The sequence below is a fragment of the Dama dama genome, chromosome 23 (assembly GCF_033118175.1).
Source record: "Dama dama isolate Ldn47 chromosome 23, ASM3311817v1, whole genome shotgun sequence".
Classification (NCBI taxonomy): domain Eukaryota; kingdom Metazoa; phylum Chordata; class Mammalia; order Artiodactyla; family Cervidae; genus Dama; species Dama dama.
In genome coordinates this window covers 28,969,710-28,982,374 of record NC_083703.1, presented here as the reverse complement: position 1 = coordinate 28,982,374, position 12,665 = coordinate 28,969,710, and the positions used below count along the sequence as shown (strand labels likewise).

The following is a 12,665-nucleotide window of genomic DNA, read 5'->3' as shown; positions in this document are numbered from 1 at the left end:
GGTGGGAAGGACCCTGACCGCCACTACAGGAGCTGGGTCAGACGTTCTGGGTGGGCAAGACCAGCCCTCAAGACCAAGGAGGTTCTGCTGAATACAGCATTAGCATAGCCCAGAGAAAATGTTTCATTTAACTTATCGGAAACAGCTAAATTTATATGAAGGGAGGCAGAGAAACTAGACTGTTCCATCATCTTCACTTCCATTCTTACCACTTTTCAAAGAAATTTCGAAAACACCTATAATAGTAATCTCAGCCCTCATTAGTTATGTGTGTTTTTTTTTTAATTTAATTTTGAAAATTTCAGCTGCGCTGGGTCTTCACTGTGGTGCTCAGGCTTTCTCTAGTTACGGCTCCCGGGTTTTGTTGCTCCACGGCATGTGGGATCTGGATCAAACCTGCGTGCCCTGTATTGGAAGGCAGATTCTTAACCATTGGGCCACCAGGGGAGTCCTTCACCAGCTATGGTTTTCTCCTAGATTTTAATACTTCAGTTCTCTGATCCTTCCTCAAAGCAAGGCAAATACCAAAAGAACAAACCAACACGTTAACATCATCCCTAGGAAATGACAACACAATAAGCAAGAGAACACAGCCTCCCTGGGTTACTGAATTCACATCCAGAATTCCACCAAGCAGAAGAAACAAGTGGTAACATTTGGTGCATCCTTCGGAGTTTTCTTAAGCCCCCTTTTTCTCCCTATCAGTACATTATTTTGCTGAGAACACAGTTCACATTGAAAGCAGTCTTGTTTTTTCTTTTACACTTGATCAGACTCATTTCCCAACATCGTTAAAAACTATTAATCGAGGTGTTGAACAGCGGCATAATATTACAAGGTGTTTCATGCGGTCATGTATCTAACCATTTCCAATTGTAGGAAGCAACATTGAGGTCGTTTCCAGTCTTTCACGATTACAAATGATGCTGACAGACATCTCTGGTTTATATCCTAGTCTGCATTTCCGAGCATTTCTTTTGGGGAGATTCTATTAGTGAGATGACTGTCTATAATGTATGTATACTAGTTCTGAAGGCTTTGGGAACACAGGAAAAGAGCTGTTTTTTCAGATTCTGTGACTTCGTGGGTCAGGCCCTCCCCCGATACTAATCCAGCATTTAGCCCTATGTTCTTACCAAGGTATCTTCGCCCGCCGCCACCTTTCCACCCAAGCACAATTACTACCTCCGATAATTACAGGTTTCTATGATAGGTATGAGGAATTAAAAGGCACCACAGCTGCTACTGGGGGAAGAAGGTGAGGAAGGGCGTAGAAATGCTCGCGTTTACGAAGCGCTTTTCCTCCAAAGAGCTCAAAGGTTTTCTGAAACATGGTCTCATTAATCTCCACAGGTCTGTTATTTTTCCTTCTGATACAGGTCCAAACATAAACCTTATTTGTTAGCTTGTATTTATCCACTCACTGTGTGCCAGCTTTCGTGATGTTCCTAAAGTAGCTTTTATATTTGGGACTTCTGGTTCATGCGGATGACAAAAAATCCCCATAGCTCACCGTTAAGGCCCAGAGGAGGAAAACAGGAAGGACAATTGGTTCCCATTTTAAGAACAAACAGCAGACTTCCCTGGTGGTTCACTGGTGAAGAATCCACCCGCCAATGCAGGCGACACAGGTTCCATCCCTGGTCCAGAAAGATCCCACGTGCCTAGGGGCAGCTAAGCCCGTGCACCACAACTCCCGAGCCTGAGCTCTAGAGACTGTGCTCCCCAACAAGAGAAGCCACCGCAAGAAGCCAGTGCATCACGACCAAAGAGTAGCCCACTCACAACAATGAAGACTGTAGCCAAAAATTAACAAATAAATACATTTACATTAAAAAAGAAAGAAAGAATGAACAGAGAAGCTAAGTAACCCAGCACAGAGTGAAAGGGGGACTGAGGGCAGAAGCCCTACATGACAGTTGTACACGAGACAGGTTGCTTTCTTGAAAGTCACTTGCTTATACCTTTTTGCATGAATACAGTCACAATTTCTGACTTTGTAGATATCCTGAAATGAATTGTGCTAGATGGAATATTGGCTTAGCCAAAGATATCCACCTCCTAGCCACAGAACCTATGAATATATTACATGGCAAAATCAGATGTGATTAAATTAAGGATCTTGAGAAAGTAAGACTATTTGGATGGCATCACTGACTCAATGGACATGAATTTGAGCAAGCTCCAGGAGACAGTGAAGGACAGGGAAGCCTGGAGTGCTATAGTCCATGCGGTTGCAGAGTTGGATATGACTGAGTGACTGAACAAATTCTGGATAATGGGTGTAGTCACAAGCATCCTTATAAGAGGGAGGCAAAACTTTTATGCATCAAAGGACACTATTGGATTGACATATATACACTAATATATAAGAAATGGGCTTCCCTGGTAGCTCAGACAGTAAAGAATATGCCTGCAATACAGGAGACCCAGGTTTATCCCTGGGCCGGGAAGGTTCCCTGGAGAAGGGAATGGCTATCCACTCCAGTATTACTGCTGGAGAATTCCATGGACAGCGGGGCCTGGTGGGCTACAGTCCATGGGGTCTCAAAGAATCGGACACAACTAAGCAACTTTCACTTCACTTTACTTCATATAAAGAATAAAGAATAGCACGGGCACAGGCAATTCTACTCGGTGCTCTGTGGTGACCTAAATGTGAAGGAAATCCAAAAAAGAGGGGATATATGTTTAGGAATGATTGGTTCACTTTGCTGTACTGTATGAACTAACACAGCATTGTAAAGTGACTATGCTCCAATGAAAACAAAAAGGACACTATTACGAATGAAAAGACAAACCAAGAATGGAAGAATATATCAGCGAATTGTATGTCTGATAAGGGATTAATATCCAGAATGCGTAAAGAACTCCTACACCTCAACAACAAAAAGACAAACAACCCAATTAAAAAACGGACTTAAATAGACATTTCTCCAAAGAAGATAAACAAATGGCCAATAAGCACATGAAAAATGTTCTATATCAATAGTCATTAAAGAAATCAAATCCACAATAAGAAACTACCGCACATGCACTGGGATGACTATAATCATAAAGACAGACAGTAACAAATGTTGGTGAGGATGTGGAGAAATTGGAACCCACACACACTGCTGGTGGGAATGTAAAATGGTCCAGCTACCGTGGAAAATCAGTTCGGCAGCTCCTGAAAAAACTAAATGTTGCATTTTCCTATAATCCCACAATTCCATGCTCTTGGGTTCGAAATAAAATCAAAGAAAGAAATGAAAACAGGAACTTAAACAGATACTTGTACTCCTATGTTCACTGCAGCATTGTTCATAATATCGAAAGTAATGGAAATAAGCCAAGTGTTCATCAACCAACGAGCAGATAAACAAAATGGGGCATACACGTTCAGTGGAATATCATTCAGCCACCAAAGGAATGAAGTTATGGGGACTTCCCTGGTGGTCCAGTGGCTAAGACTCCGAGCTCCCAATGGAGGGGGTCCAGGTTTGATCCCTGGTCAAGGAACTAGATCCCACATGCCTCAACTAAAGGTCCTGCATGCCACAACTAAGACCGAGCACAGAAAAAGATTTTTTAAAAAAGGAATGGAAGTTCTAGGATATGTTACAACACAGATGAACACTGAAAATACTACGTTAGGTAAAAAAACAAACACAAAAGGATAAACGCAGCCTGATTCCAGTTACATAACATACATGCAATAGGCAGAGTCACAGACACAGCAAACAGACTCAAGGTTACCAACAGCTGGGAGGAGCAGGGAATGGGGAGTTATTGCTTAATGGGCAGAGTTTCTGCCTGGGCCAGGAAGGGTTTTGGAAACAGTGGTGAGGGTTATGCTACATTGTGTATGTAATTAATGCCACTGAACTGTACACTTCAGAAAACGTTTAGGTGCCAAATTCTATGGTACATATATTTTATATTTTACAGCAATCAAAGTAAAGAGGGAGTCAAGAGGGTCAAGGTCAGAAAAAAGAGATGCGAAGATGTGAGCAGAGACTGGAGTGATGCACTTTGAGGAGTGGAGCCACGAGCTGAAGAATGCAGGCAGCCTCCAGAAATAGGTAAGAAGATAGATTCTCTCCAGAGCTTCCAACATCTTGATTTCAGCCTTCTAAAACTCCTATGGGGCTTCTAACCTCCAGAACAGTAAAATAATAAATCATGTTGCTTTAAGCCACTAAGTTTGTGATAATTTGTTACAGCAGCCATAGGAAACCAATGTTGTTGCTGTTGTTTAGTCACTAAGTTGTGTCTGAATCTTTGCAACCTCATGGACTGCAGCCCGCTGGGCTCTTCTGTCCTCTACAGGGATATGAGGAAACTAATACCCAGACATAAAATCTTATTACAGGCTTCCCAGGTGGCACAGTGGTAAAGAATCCACCTACCAATTCAGGAGATGTGAGATGCAGATTCAATCCCTGGGTCAGGAAGATCCCCTGGAGAAGGAAACAGCCACCCACTCCAGTGTTCTTGCCTGGAAAATTTCATGGACAGAGGAGCCTGGCAGGCTACAGCCCATGGAGTTGCACAGAGTCAGACATGACAGCACAGCAGCATAAGAGCTATAATACGATTAACTTCACAGAACCCACAGAGCCTTCACAACCAGCCAGGGATCGCTCAACCCTCTCTCCTAACACCAAGATCTTGATTCCTAGGCATATCTCAGTGGTATTTCTCTAAAATCACCAAACCACAATCTTAGGGTTCAATTGGATCCCATCCTTAAGATTTTCTGTGCTGAACTCAACAAAGCTGCTTCTTATCCACTGATCACCCTACATGACTTTGCTCCATGAATCTGATCAATGCTAATCAAGTTTCAGCCAGGTGCAGCTGTGGCTCCGTCACCTGAGCTCCATGCCACGAGCTATGGATGCTCTCCACATTGTAGCACTGGGCGGTTACAAAGGCTCTGCTGGTTGCGGGTGGGGGTTACAGCCAGAGATATGGACTCAACCATCATCCCCATGGAGCTGTGGTCCTTAGTGGAGGCAGGGGGTTTTCTGACAATCGCAGTGGTGCCCCGCCCCCCTTTCTTAAAACTGTGGTGATAGACACAGACCAAGGAGGAGGGGTAAACACGTTGGAAGGCAGGTGCCCGGGGCAGTCATTAGCACTCAGCCAACTCACTTCTTCCCAGGAGTGACCTGAGCAGTGTTTGGTTTTCTGCATTTTGCTTACGGTCTAAGTAAATAAAGGAAAAGTGGTAAATCCACCTGCCCTTTCTTTCTTCCTGTTCTCCCCATGAAAATCCCCATGAAAGTCCCACACAGTAGATTGGTAAACAACCAACCAAAGATCTTGTCAAAAAAGAGCCAGGGAGAAAATGAACAGAAGTCTGACAATCTGCTACTGCCCCTTAAGAGAATGTTTGTCCAAATCACTTATTTTTTAATTACAGAAGGAAGGCATGTTTACTGTAAACAATTTGGAAAGTAGAGAAAAACACACAGGAAAAAAATGCAAATTATCTATAATTTTACCATCTTTGTTTTTTGCAACACCACATGACTTATGGGATCTTAGTTCCGAGGCCAAGTATTAAACTCAGGCCTCCAGCAGTGAAAATGTGGCGTCCTAACAACACTGGACAGCCAGGGGATTCCCTGTAATCTTACCATCTTGAGATTTCACTGTCCCTTCTCTAACACCCTCTATACTCTAACTCTGCCTTATTTGGGTTCATAGTTTTGTTAGATTGCTATTACTATTATTGTTGTGGTGGTTGTTACTTATTGTCTGACCACCTCAGTAGAACACAAAGTCCGTGAAAGCAGGGAATTTTCCTCCCTGAGAACAAAGAATGGTGCTCAATATATGTTTGTTAAATGAAAAATATTAAAAAAGACACATGCACCCCAATAGCAGGATTATTAATATTTACAATAGCCAAGACATGGAAGCAACCTAAATGTACATTAACAAATTAATGGATAGAGAAGAAGTGGTACATATATACAATGGAACATTACTCAGCCATAAAAAAGAAAAGAAAGAATGCCATTTGGCATTATAACATGGATGGACCTAAAGCTTGTCATACTGAGTGAAGTAAGTCAAATGGAGAAAGACAAACACCATATGATATCACTTATATGTGGGATCTAAAAAAAATAGTACAAATGAACTTACAAAACAGAAATAGAGCCACAGATGCAGAAAGCAAATCTGTGGTTACCAAAGGTCAAAGCAGGGAGGGATAAATTGGGAGACTGGGATTGACATAGACATACTACTACACACAAAATAAATAGTAAGGGCCTACTGTACAGCACAGAATCTAAAAAAGAGTGGACATATGTATATGCATAACTGATTCACTTTGTTGTACATCAGAAACTAATACAACATTGTAAATCAACTATACTTTAATAAAAATTAATTAAAATAAAAAATACTTTGGCATATTAGCTTTTAATCACTTTTCTAAAAAACATATATGTACACAAATTATGTTTATACAGCATTATTTTTGTTACTTTAAAAATCATTCTAGGAACTACCCTGGGGTTCCACTGGTTAACATACTCTGCGCTTCCACTGCAGAGATGGAACCAGGTTCCATCCCTGGTCGGGGAGCTAAGACCTCACATACCAAATGGCATAGTCAAAACTTCTTAAAAAATAAATAGAGAAGTTTAATAAAATAAAGTACCTTTCTATCATCAAGAGCCCCAAAGAGAATATCTGAAATGCTCATGGTCTGAAAAGCTGTGCCCAGATGAACTCAACTGCACATTTATTCTTCTTGGGATGAATTTTAAAGCAGCAGCTTTGGGCACAGGCCTTGGAGAACAAATGACGTCATTGTTTCAGCCTCTAATGGTGCACCTGGCTTACGTGCTTTCCCCTAAGAGTCACGCAGCTGCCAGCGTTTGCACGGATACACTTGAACAGGTGAGTAGGTTGCCTGGGAGGTAGGATTGAGTGGATGGACCCTATAGAAGGTCAAGGGCATAAGGGCACCAAAGAACAAGTGCAAAATTAAAGCATGTGAATGAGTGGTGACTGGACTCTACAGCACCCTCTGTTCCTCAACCTCAGATCCTAAGGTACAACTGTGTTCTGTAAGATTAATTTCTTTCTGGGGCTAAACCAGTAATTAGAAAAAAAATTAAACATACTGGGTCAGGACTTCAGCAAGTCACTTAATAAGCCTCTCATCCTTGGAGAAAAGGTTGAGAGATGTGGATTAAAACATAACGCAGAAGCTTTTTAGCAGAAGACCTTTCATCGACGCAAACGAAGCTGTTGTGGAGTTGAAAACTCAATGATGGGACTCTATGAGCCGTCAACGGTGGTGCACTGGGCATAGCCACTTCCACTGCCAAAAGTGTCCGATGGGTCTGCACCGCGCGGCCGGAGCCGCGGCCCCCGAGTCGGGGACGGCTCCCCCCGCGGCGGGCGCGGGCCGATGCCCCCGCAGCAGGGGGACCCCGCGTTCCCGGGCCGCTGCGAGGCGCCGCCCGTGCCGCCCCGCCGGGAGCGCGGGGGCCGTGGGCCCGGGGCGCCGGGGGGCCGGGGGCGCGCGGGCGGCGCCGAGGGGCGCGGCGTCAAGTGCGTGCTGGTCGGCGACGGCGCCGTGGGTAAGACCAGCTTGGTGGTGAGCTACACCACCAACGGCTACCCCACCGAGTACATCCCCACCGCCTTCGACAACTTCTCGGCTGTGGTTTCCGTGGATGGGCGGCCGGTGAAACTCCAGCTCTGTGACACTGCAGGACAGGATGAGTTTGACAAGCTCCGGCCTCTGTGCTACACCAATGCCGATATCTTCCTCCTGTGCTTCAGTGTCGTGGGTCCCTCCTCCTTCCAGAACGTCAGTGAGAAATGGGTGCCAGAGATCCGGTGCCACTGTCCCAAAGCCCCCATCATCCTTGTGGGGACACAGTCGGACCTCAGAGAAGACGTCAAAGTCCTCATCGAGCTGGACAAATGCAAAGAGAAGCCGGTACCCGAGGAGGCGGCCAGGTTGTGTGCCGAGGAGATCAAAGCCACCTCCTACATTGAGTGCTCGGCCTTGACTCAGAAGAACCTTAAAGAGGTCTTCGATGCAGCCATTGTGGCCGGCATTCAGTACTCGGACTCCCAGCAGCAGCCAAAGAAGTCCAAGAGCAGGACTCCCGACAAGATGAAGACCTTGTCCAAGTCCTGGTGGAAGAAGTATTGCTGTTTCGTATGATGCTGATGGGGACCCCAGCGGGCTATGTTCCAACAAAACCCACACTAGAGGCTATATTAGCTGAAATGACTCTTTGACTGTGTAGGACCTGTATAGCGAGCGCGTGTGTATATGGATTATAGGAGGTGCTCCAATTTATGTTATTCTTTCTTGCATTTGACCTTCTTGTTTGTTTGAGCTGAGGGATGAGATACTTATGCATCTTGAAGTAAGTTAAGATTTTTTCATAACTCTGGAAATTTAGAGCTTTAGACCTTTTGATTAATTTATATCTAATATGAAAAAGGCACACCTTTGCTATGAGATAACACACATAAGAACAAAGAGGAAATGGTGTGGTTAGCCATCCCTTCCCTGAAGGCTGGCTATGGTCAGAGTAACTCAGCTTTGAAACCTCATACTTTTTTCCCCTTTATTTTAAGGGAAAAAAATCTGAGGGAAAAAAAAAGATTTCTGCCTGTAAAACCTCAAATCAGACACTTTGGTTATATTCTTTTACTCCATTGCTTAAGATTTAAAAACAACCAACAGAAAACATCCCACTGACAATGGTCCTGTGTAGACCAAAAAGGAAAAATTGTTGATGGGGGTTTTTCATCCTGAGATCATGTGAACAGCCAGAATGCCATGAGGAGTACAGTGGCAGCCTGGAGCTCTCTTTTCTTTAGGGAACGACTCACATTGAGACCAGAGTGTGATGTTTGCTGTCATGCACGTGAGCCAAGCTGCCTGAACCTGTATGATGACAGTGCTCAGGAGACCTGCCTGGATTGGTTCTAAACTTCTGGGCTTTCCCTGCCCCACCTTCAGGGAAATGAACACTCTAGCAGGGCTGGAGCAGGCAGGTGTTTCGGGAAATGAAACAAAATGTCTTTTTTTTTTTAAGTCAGCTCAAAGGTACTTCTTTGTGTACACACATGAGCACAGATATATATGTGGCTGTTCTTGCTACAGATTCAGACTTTTAACTATGGAAAAAAGAATGTGGCCACAGGAACAGCTGTGATGGAAGCCTGGCTTCCTCTTTTAACACTTTTTAGAACAGAACTCTTTTTAATGATACCTGAGATGTGATTCTAAGTGTATCTTCACACATTATGGAGCCTATGTTAAAACATGTACATCTCTTAGAACCTGTTTTAAAATGAATGCCTCTTCAAACATACTAAACCCACAGATACCTCTCAGGAGCTGGCCACAGAGACAGTGTGTAGGTCAGGGGCCGTGGAGTTGGCGGTGGCCGGGACCACAGCACCCTTGCTCACACTTTCTATACTGTAGAGCAGTCAGAAAACCACAGACTGTGACATATTTGTGTTGTTCCAGGTGGTGGCTTTTAGGGCTTTATGTTCTGGGGGAAAAAACGTGCCACATCTGGGGAGCAGGTTTACTTTGGGATGGGGTTGCTTCTGGGATGCTGAGAAGTAGCTGAAGGCGAGTTGTGATGTCAGGCTTGCACTGGTGATGCAGATCTACCAAAATCTGCCAGTAACTGGGGAAATTTCTCTAGTGCCCATAGGTAGAGGAGTTTATCTTTCTGTGGATCTTGTCCTTTTTATATTAAAAAAAATCCAATTTGTGTTTCTTCATATAAAAAGTAAATGATCAGGCTATACTTTAGGTTAGGGGCTTCTTTTTTCCTGTTAGTAAATAAAATTAACTAATTTCTTCATTTAAAAACTGAAATACATACTGTTTACTATTTATTTTTCAGTACACTGAAATTGATATCATAGTGTCCTGAAGCATTTAGTGAATAAAATGCTGAGTGAAAAAAAAAAAAAAAAAAAAAGTGTCCGATGAATTCAAATACAGTAAGTGCCAACGAATGTCCTGCAAGGTCATTACATTTTGTTGCCTCACCCATCCTGTTCTTTCTCAATTTACCTTTAGTGCAGCGATGGCCAAGAAGAGGCACTGTGAAGCCATAGTCCTGACTGATCAGGTACTCAGACCTGAACCAGGATCAGTTCAGTTCAGTTGCTCAGTCGTGTCCGACTCTTTGCGACCCCATGGACTGCAGCACTCCAGGCTTCCCTGTCCATCACCAACTCCTGGAGCTTGCTCAAACTCATGTCCATCAAGTTGGTGACGCCATCTAACCATTTCATCCTCTGTCATCTCCTTCTCCTCCTGCCTTCCATCTTTCCCAGCATCAGGGTCTTTTCTTTTCTTTTTTTTTCTCATTTATTTTTATTAGTTGGAGGCTAATTACTTTACAATATTGTAGTGGTTTTTGTCATACATTGACAAAAATATGGAACGCTTCACGAATTTGCGTGTCATCCTTGCGCAGGGGCCATGCTAATCTTCTCTGTATCATTCCAATTTTAGTATATGTGCTGCCGAAGCGAGCACAATCAGGGTCTTTTCAAATGAGTCAGTTCTTCACATCAGGTGGCCAAAGTATTGGAGTTTCAGCTTCAACATCAGTCCTTCCGACGAATATTCAGGACTGATTTCCTTTAGGATGGACTGGTTGGATCTCCTTGCAGTCCAAGGGACTCTCAAGAATCTTCTCCAACACCACAGTTCAGAAGCAGCAATTCTTCCATGCTCAGCTTTCTTTATAGTCCGTCCAACTCTCACATCCATACACAACTACTGGAAAAACCATAGCTTTGACTAGACGGACCTTTGTTGGTAAAGCAATGTCTCTGCTTTTTAATATGCTGTCTAGGTTGGTCATAGCTTTTCCTTCATCTTTTAATTTCAAGGCTGCAATCACCACCTGCAGTGATTTTGAAGCCCAAGAAAAGAAAGTCTGTCACTGTTTCCATTGTTTCCCCATCTATTTGCCATGAAGTGATGGGACCAGATGCCATGATCTTAGCTTTTGAATGTTAAGCCAGCTTTTTCACTCTCCTTTTTCACTCTCATCAAGAAGCTCTTTAGTTCTTCTTTGCTTTCTGCCATAATGGTGGTATCATCTGCATATCTGAGGTTATTGATTTCTCCCAGTAATCTTGATTCCAGTTTGTGCTTCATCCAGTCCATCATTTCTCATGATGTACTCTGCATATAAATTAAATAAGCAGGGTGACAATATACAGCCTTGACATATTCCTGTCCCAATTTGGAACCAGTCTGTTGTTCCATGTCCAGTTCTAACTGTTGCTTCTTGACCTGAATGCAGGTTTCTCAGGTGGCAGGTCAGGTGGTCTGGCATTCCCATCTCTTTAAGAATTTTCCACAGTTTGTTGTGATCCACACAGTCAAAGGCTTTGGCATAGTCAATCAAGTAGAAGGAGATGTTTTTCTGGAACTCTCTTGCTTTTTTGATGATCCAACGGATATTGGTAATTTGATCTCTGGTTCCTCTGCCTTTTCTAAATTCAGCTTGAACATCTGGAAGTTCTCAGTTCACATACTTCTGAAGCTTCAGTTGGAGAATTTTGAGCATTACTTTGTTAGCATGTGTGATGAGTGCAACTGTGCGGTAGTTTGAACATTCTTTGGCATTGCATTTCTTTGGGATTGGAATGAAAACTGACCTTTTCCAGCCCTGTGGGCACTGCTGTAACACCAGTGTGTAATACCTAGGAAGGTCTCCAGCACCCAGGCCTCTTCACCAGCTCTCATTCTTCTCAGTCCTTTTCTGTCCAGGATCTCATCTTCTGTCTGCTCAAGAGCATCCTCTCAAAGCCCACCTGTCCTTCTTCCCAGGTGCAGCCACTAGACACAGGCTTTTTTAGGACCAGATTAATATTTACTTATCATTCTAATGCCATTAGCATGAGGAAGGGTCCATTCCCTTCACCTGCATCCTTGGCTGTCTCACAGTCTTCCAGCCAAAAATGCCATCATGGCAGCCACCTCCTCATTCTCCTTGCTGTTTCTGCACCTACGTCCTGCAGGCTGGTAACAGACCTTAACTTCACTCACTTGATGTGTTCTGTTTCCACTAACCAACCCCCAAACTTCTCTTCACAGCAACTCAGTTCTCCTGCTCAGTACTCTCCAATAAGATCATTAAGGATTTTTAAAAATTAATTAATTAATTAATTTGGCTGAGCCAGGTGTTAGTTGCCACATGCAGGAACTTTAGTTGTGATGCAGGAACTCTTAATTGCAGCATGTGGGACTAGTTCCCTGACCAGGGATTGAGCCCAGGCCCCCTGCATTGGGAGCTCAGAGTCTTAGCCACTGGACCACCAGGGAAGTTCCAAGATCATTAAGGATTTTTGGTGCAGGGAAACTGGTCATTTTTGGCAAAGGATATCCATATGAATGTAAATAAGCAAGGAAGAAGAAATCTATGACTGATCTCAAAATTATCAGTCAGACCTGCATTCATCATTGGTGAGAATGCACATGGGAAGAGCAAGTTTTACTCCCTCTTAATCACATAGAATTTATACACAAATAGACTTACGAATGACTTGTTTGTAAGTAAAGGCACACTGGTACAGTTACATGAAGTGATAACTGGTTGAGCAACTTTACCACAAGATATGGGCTGGTAGACCCAAAG

General features: G+C 43.5%; 1 protein-coding gene and 1 non-coding gene across 2 annotated transcripts; one reads left to right on the top strand and one right to left on the bottom strand.

Moving 5' to 3' along the window:
* The first annotated feature begins 7,423 nt into the window (after window positions 1-7,423).
* On the top strand, window positions 7,424-9,877 carry LOC133044681 (rho-related GTP-binding protein RhoU). Its single transcript, XM_061126243.1, has one exon. It carries the CDS (start codon window positions 7,424-7,426, stop codon window positions 8,189-8,191), a length of 768 nt encoding a protein of 255 aa, XP_060982226.1. The 3' UTR covers window positions 8,192-9,877.
* A 565-nt stretch (window positions 9,878-10,442) lies between these two features.
* Window positions 10,443-10,549, bottom strand: LOC133045393 (U6 spliceosomal RNA). The gene has a single exon (XR_009690254.1). It is a non-coding gene; the product is annotated as a U6 spliceosomal RNA (small nuclear RNA).
* Between the last annotated feature and the right edge of the window lie 2,116 nt (window positions 10,550-12,665).